The sequence below is a fragment of the Mytilus galloprovincialis genome, chromosome 8, assembly GCF_965363235.1.
Source record: "Mytilus galloprovincialis chromosome 8, xbMytGall1.hap1.1, whole genome shotgun sequence".
Lineage (NCBI taxonomy): Eukaryota > Metazoa > Mollusca > Bivalvia > Mytilida > Mytilidae > Mytilus > Mytilus galloprovincialis.
The window spans coordinates 64,166,505-64,173,946 of record NC_134845.1 but is presented as its reverse complement, the minus strand read 5'-3'; the positions used below and the strand labels follow the sequence as shown (position 1 = coordinate 64,173,946).

At 32.6% G+C, this 7,442-nt stretch overlaps 1 protein-coding gene across 1 annotated transcript; it reads left to right on the top strand.

The window, feature by feature from the left end:
• Positions 1-352: 352 nt before the first annotated feature.
• Positions 353-2,424, top strand: LOC143042372 (uncharacterized). Its single transcript, XM_076214656.1, has 3 exons — positions 353-633; positions 1,039-1,110; positions 1,964-2,424. The coding sequence occupies exons 1-3, from the start codon at positions 390-392 to the stop codon at positions 2,422-2,424; spliced, it is 777 nt and encodes a 258-aa protein (XP_076070771.1). The 5' UTR covers positions 353-389.
• The last annotated feature ends 5,018 nt before the right edge of the window (positions 2,425-7,442 follow it).

Genomic DNA, 7,442 nt, shown 5'->3' with positions numbered 1-7,442 from the left:
TACTGCACCAGAGTTTTTACATGTAACGAGCTATTTTTAATAGGTATTGGAAACATTACCTAAAGATGTAAATCAACATATATAATAAGAAAAGTTTGTTTGATTACCAATGAGAAAACTCTCCTCTATAGACCAAATGACATAGAAGTTAACAACTATAGTTCTCCGTACGACCTCCAATAATGAGCAATGCCAAAACCATTACCAGAGTCAGATATAAAAGATCTCAAAATGATAAATGTAAAACAATTTAAACGATAAAACTAACGGCCTATTGTACACATTATTATTCGAAACAAACTTACACTGATCACAAGACAAGCCCTTAAAAGATAAGAATCAAGTCGTGTCAAATTATTATTCACGAGTGAAAAAGTGCACATATTGCAATGATTCTCTTGTTGATATATTTTCTCTGTGTAAGGGGAAACATTGTTTATACTGAAGATAAGAGGCTATTGCTCAATGACCCAGATGTACTAGTGAATCGATTGAACCGACTTGAAAGTGTCGTGACTGTTCTAAATAGTACGGTTGTCCAACTTAAAACAGAAAACCAACAACAGGCGTCAACTATCATACAACAGGAAAAAACTATTCAACAACTACAAAGTTCATTGAACAGTGTCCAAAGTAAGACCATTATATCATAATTATTATTGTACTTTCTTCTTTAAATATGCACGACATACCTGCGTATGTATACATTCTATACAGCTAGGTATGGAGATTTTGAGTTTGTTTTCATCCTTGTCCTTGGCCTCTAGTACATATATATTGTTGTCTTATTGGCAATCATAGCATATATGTCATCGACTTATATTTTAAAGTGAGATGTAGCTTTTCGACTAGTTAATTCATTCAATTTATTGGCAATCATACCATACGCCATCTCCATGATTTTTCTTTTGCCATGAAGCTTCTCAAATGTTTATTTATACGGAATATGTACAAGGATATTTCATTTCAGTGTATACTTGTCTGTACCTATATGGGTATTAGAAACTGGTCATAATAAAAGTCGTGTCTACTTTTTAGATTCTGGAGCAACGTACATTATATGGGGAAGAAAACAGTGCCCACATAATAATACAGAACTTGTTTATTCAGGTATACTATAGATTTGCTATGCAACTTATCTTTTAGTCAAAGGAAAGATACCTCTTGCGAGTCCCATTTAAAAAGCGCACATAAAAAGTTTATATCCAAAAGAGAGAAGTGAAATATACCAATGGAACATTCATACTCATAAGTCGAAAATAAACTGAGTACGCCATGTCTAAAAAAGAAAGAAAAAAACACCAATAGACATACAAAAGTACATGAAACACAACAAAGAAAATAACTCAAGACTGAGCAACAAGAAACCCCTTAATGACTGGGGTGATCTCCGGATCTCCAGAAGGGTAAGCATATACTTCCCCACAAGTGGCACCCATCGAGTTTCTCATCAAACCCGATGATAAGTCTTATTTGGTAGGTCACATTCTGGGACATGAGGACGGGATTTCGATGGAATAGATGCGTTCAGTCTAATCACCAATTTTTAAATTTTTTTTAGAGAGAGATAACATAAATTATATATAGCGGAAATTAATGTTAAAGGATACTGATTACTTCCTTTCTTTCTTCTCAATATGTTTCCGTATGAAGTCAGACTGATATGACTGAAGGACCAAGTTGACACAAGGGGCACAGTTGGTTCCCATGGGTATGCCGATTATTTGTTGAAAAACACGTTCTCTAAACGTATTACATATGTTGTCAATAAAAAAATCAAGCATTCTGATAATGACGGTTTCTCAGAAAAAAATTTCTTCTGATTTTTTGAAATTTAAAACATTTGCCAAAATATGTAAGTTTGATTAAACTTGTAAAATATGATGCACAAAACCAGAGTTGAGCTGAATGGTAAATGTACAATGCATATTTGAATAGCAAATATTTTGTCTGTTTCCTTTAGGTTATGCAGGTGGGGGACATTACAACGAAATAGGTGCGGCTGTCGAACACGTATGTCTACCACCAGACCCAAACTACGTTAAGACTAGTGGCGAGGATCATGGCCGAATGTACGGAGCAGAATTTTACACTAATTTCTTTGCTGATGACGCTGCAAATGAAGACGTCCCTTGTGCTCTTTGTCGTACAAATCATGCTAACACAGCTATAATGATCCCAGGGAAGAACACGTGTTACAGTGGATGGAAGGTTGAATACCATGGATATTTGGCGTCAGGAGCTATTGGTAATCAAGCTGCTTCAACGTACGCATGCGTTGATATAAAACCAGAGTATATTATAGGAGGCGTGGATCGACATTTTGGTAAACTTCTTTTTGGAGTTCTTACCAAATGCGGTTCTTTGAAGTGTCCACCATACAAGAACAACTACCCTCTGACTTGCGTAGTTTGTTCTAAGTAAACATAAAACTAAGAAAAAAATAAGATTATGTTTTTGTGTTACTTATTTATTTCAACTTTCCTCTTCACTACCGAATGCACAGAAATAAAATTTAGCAAGAAAAGACTTCATCTCAAATTTCACGAATACAAAAAAGCAAAATGTCATAAAACAACAGAAAAATGTGTCTACGGAAACGAATGCCCTCGCTCAAGCTTTCAATTTTTCTACTTAAAAGTCGAACTCTGTCTGCATGTTGCAGTTTTCAGATTTGGACGAGGAAAACTTTATTGAGAGTGGGAAAGCAAATATGTGACGGACATGCGGAAATGTGGATGTCAAATGTAACACTTTATGCTCCATTTCCTTAAGACGAGGGCATCACTCATTTTTCAATAATGACGACTTTGGAATGTACACTAAAGAGATTTATCCTGCCGAATTGACTTTAAATAAAGCATATACTAACAATGAACACTGCCCTTTCCTGGATCTTGATATCTATATCTTAAACGGGTAGCTTAATACTAAAATATATGATAAAAGAGACGACTTTTCATTTCTTATATTGTTAATTATCTATTTTTAGATGGTGACGTTCCGTTCCCATCTTATTAACGTCTCCTCCGACATCGACAGGAAATAATTAATTACAGCAGAAGTCAACTTTAAAAGTTTTAAATAAATTAAACTTGAATAAATACAGAATAATCATAGAAAAAAAGTGAAATTTGACATGTCTGTCTTTTAGACCTCAACCCCATTATCAATTTGGATCCGTGGACAGTGTTTTCGCAGTTTGCTCTCATGTTTTATTGCATGGTAGAGCACTCAAAATCAGTTTTTACTCGCAAGATCCTATATTAATATATAGTATGCAAGTGCCTGTTCCAAGTCTGGAGCTGGTTATTTTTTTTTATTGTCTTTGGTTGATGTCGGACGTCCGTCATAAATATTTTCTTTTTATGCCCCGCCTAGTGGCATTATGTTTTTCAGTCTCTGCATCCGTTCGTTCGTTGCTCTTTCCGCCCGTCCGTGTGTCCGATCATTCGTCCGTTTGTCCCGCTTTAGGTTAACGTTTTTGGTCATGGTAGTTTTTAATAAAGTCGAATCAACTTAAAGGGAAACTTCGCAAAAAAAATAAAAAAATGATATGTTGTTCTTTAAGCATAAAAAATCCCATTCTCATAAATATAAAAGTTTGTGCATTAGAAAGAACCTCTGGAGCTCGTCCTCAATGGCGCTTATACCTCGGGAAAAGTATACAAGTAAACATTGTTTCAATGTGTCGAACTGGTCTTATGTTTGGTGTCATTGTCAGCAATACATTACTCATCTAGGCTTTGAAGTACTACAATTACTATATTTGGAATTAATAACAGCTATCCTTTAGTTTAGAGTATTAAATTATATTAGAATATAGAAATTATTTCCTTTCATTTTCATGTGTTTAAACACGACAATTCAAGACCTCATACAAGAGATAAATCAAAAGAAAACTATTTATAGTGAGTAAGAAGTGATTGTGAGTTGTATTAAATTATGTAAAAGAAGATAAAATAAAAAGCAGGCATTGTGCTATTATATTTTTTCAATAAAAACTTTAAAATAAGTTTTGCGATTGTTTGCAGTTGTTAGCATTTATACATCGGCAGATTCAATACAAATAAAATAATTTCGGTAAAGTAAATTAAACACATGTGCAATGGTATCTCCTTAATAATTATAAATTTAACAATATTTTTTAAGATTAAAAGTACTATAATTATTTGACTGTTTATTTGAATCTTTACGAATATTGCCGCATAAAACGTTATCAAAAATTGTTTCAATTTAAATTCTGTAAACTTTCCGAATTTATAATACGAATCTGAATTTTATTTTCAATTAGTTCATACATTTTAATTGTCATCGCGTATTAAATCTTAATGTATTAGATATGGCACACACTCTCTGTTCATCCATCCCAAATAACAACACTCATACCTGTGTACGCTTGAATTCACACCTGCGGCTAAATTGCTACAAGGTAAACGAATTGACATGAAGCCGAGAAATATACAGTGACCGTTACAAAATAATTAACACACTCTGCTCACACATAAGTTGCATTGAAATGATTACCAAAATAATAACGGTAAATAGAACGGAAATATTTTCAGTTCAATATAAGTAGATATTTTATGAATAAAAACTCAACAATAATTAATGAAATTTATTCGAAAATATTTACTAGAGATAGTTTTATATAGGAAGTTTAATTCAATAAATACAAAACGGTATACGCATATTCATTTTCGTCCATTCTTATATTGTGGTTAATAACTACGACCATTCGTCAGATGTGCGCTTTTAATTACGTAAATTGTCGATAAGCTATAAGAATTAAAAAGATTTTATTTTTTCCCAGAATTCAACAAATCGGGCTGATACGTCACGACCCACTCGAGATTTTCAACCAAAAAAGTTACAAATACTTGATTTTCTCCGTTATTAGAAGGAATATTAATTTAAAACTTTGCAAATGTGTTTTTTATGTTGAGATGAACATAATAAGATGATAAATAAAAAATCGCGGAATTTCCCCTTAAACCTTAGTGGGGCATTTTTTGGTTGGTGTTTTCATTTGAATTATTTTTCCTCTAAGTTGGATTTACGGTATGTATTTTACTCATTGTTGATGGTCATACGGCGACTCATAGTTAACGGATTCCACGTCATTTGAACAATGCTGATCAATATAAAATCGTTCTGTCCGAGGCTCTATTATTTGTTGTTATAATTCAAAGAAGTTTTCATACAGCAACGTACAAAAAAATCGGGATTTTTTTTTAAGTGTACCGCAAAAGATTACGAGTGAACAACATCAATAGAATAATGATAATCTTTATTAAGTTGATTGAGCAAAAGGGAATCATTTGAAGGACAGTTCAAAATATTGCCAGTCATTTGGCATCTATTTGTTAACGACACACCTAGTTATCATAATAGTTAACTATTTAAAAGACTGGATAGTGTCTAATTTTCAGTACGGAAATGGAACATCTAAAACCATCATTACGGTTGATTTCTGTTCGATTCTTTGTTGATCTGTATTTAAGGCCGCTAAAAATGGATTCTAAGTCTCGGATTTGTAGCGAAAATTACCATTTCATTTTATGTTGAAAATCAAATTTCCGTTCTTAAAGCTGAGTTTTGCCAAACAAAATTCGAAATACGCTTTCTCCCTACAATCTCTCCACCACAAAAAACAGCTAATAACCGATAACGAATGCTTGAAAACATCATTCGACAAAAAAAAATGAAATTTAAATTTCACCTTATAAAACATTTTAACCCGATGCATTTGTTTGTATCTATCTAAGTCAGGAATCTGATGTTCAGTAGTTGTCGTTTGTTGATGTGGTTCATAAGTGTTAGTTGTTTCTCGTTTTTTATATATATTAAATCGTTGGTATTCCCGTTTGAATGGTTTAACACTAGTCTTTTTTAGTATCCTTTTATATCTTGCTGTTCGATGTGAACAAAGGCTCCGTTCTGCAGACCGTACTTTGACTACACAGGTAAAATTTGCTCACGTGAGTTTCACATAAATCTCACAAGAAATTCACGTGAAAAATTTCATGTGAGATTCACCTCAAACGAGCTTATACATGAAACTCACTTGAAAATTCATGTGATTTTTATGTGAAATTCACGTGAGATTAATGTGAAACTTACATAAACTGATTTCACGTGAGTTTCACGTATAAGCTCGTTTGAGGTGAAATTCACGTGAATTTCACGTGAGATTCACATGAATTTAAATTCACGTGAAATTAATGTGAATGAAATTTGCCTGTGTATTTATAATTATGGTTTACTTTTACAAATTGTGACTAGGATAGAGAGTTGTCTCATTAGCTCTCATAACACATCTATATCATGTAACTCTTTTCGATTGTGAGAATCAACATTTTCTATAAGTGTTTTACAAATACAAAGAAATATGTTTAACATTCCAACCAAACCGAATCTGACTTAATTACTCGTGAAGTTGTAGAACGAACGATTAACAGATTACAATATTGCACCTTTTGCATCTCAATATTTGCTAACATTATGGCCTAAGTAATTTATACCCAGTGGATATTGAACAGCAACGAAATTGTTATCTTTTTATCCTCTAACATAACTGTCATATATATATATTTCCAAAAACCATATAAATTGCAAATCGTCCTAGATGTTGAACAACACAACACATTAAGAACAAGTCTTTGAAGTAAATTAAAACTGAATGAAGGAAAGATTTAAACTACCATTTCATCCTCTTTTGAAATACTTGAAACAACAAGAATGTGTCCATAATACACAAATGTCCCACTCGCACTATCATTTTCTATTTCCGGCGGCCATGAAACTGGGATCAATTGGGAAATTTGCAATTCAAACTAAAAATATCATAACATGTGTACTAAGTTTCAAGTTGATTGGACTTCAACTTCATCGAAAACTACATTGTCAAAAAACAAAAACTCTAACAGGAAGTGGGACAGACGGACGAACGGAAGAACAGACCAAAAAACTTACTGCCCCTAAGTGGGACATAAATATTAACCATTTTCAATTCAGTATTCACCAGCATTAACAGTATAAAAACTGTCAAAATGTGTCTGACTCAATAATTATTTTTATTTTTGAATACTTTGTTATATTTGTATTGAAAACGTCAATAAGTAACTGTTATTCAGGGTGTTGTTTATTAAAGAGTCCTTATTTGATTGTATTGTTCCTATGTAGAAATAGTAATAATTACATTTCGACGGCGGTTACCGTTTCTTCTTGTTTATTTATTTTCATTCCCCTTTTTACACCTTTTTCATTAAATTTATGATTACAATCAGTCGTTAATACTATTCATCAACATAGATAAAAGCAAAACTACAATTTTCTTAAAAATATGTCATATGCACATGGCAATATTAACACATTCTTATATCATTAAATGTAAACCTACTGATATCCTTTATGACCTTTTCTAGCTCTAGAATGATAAG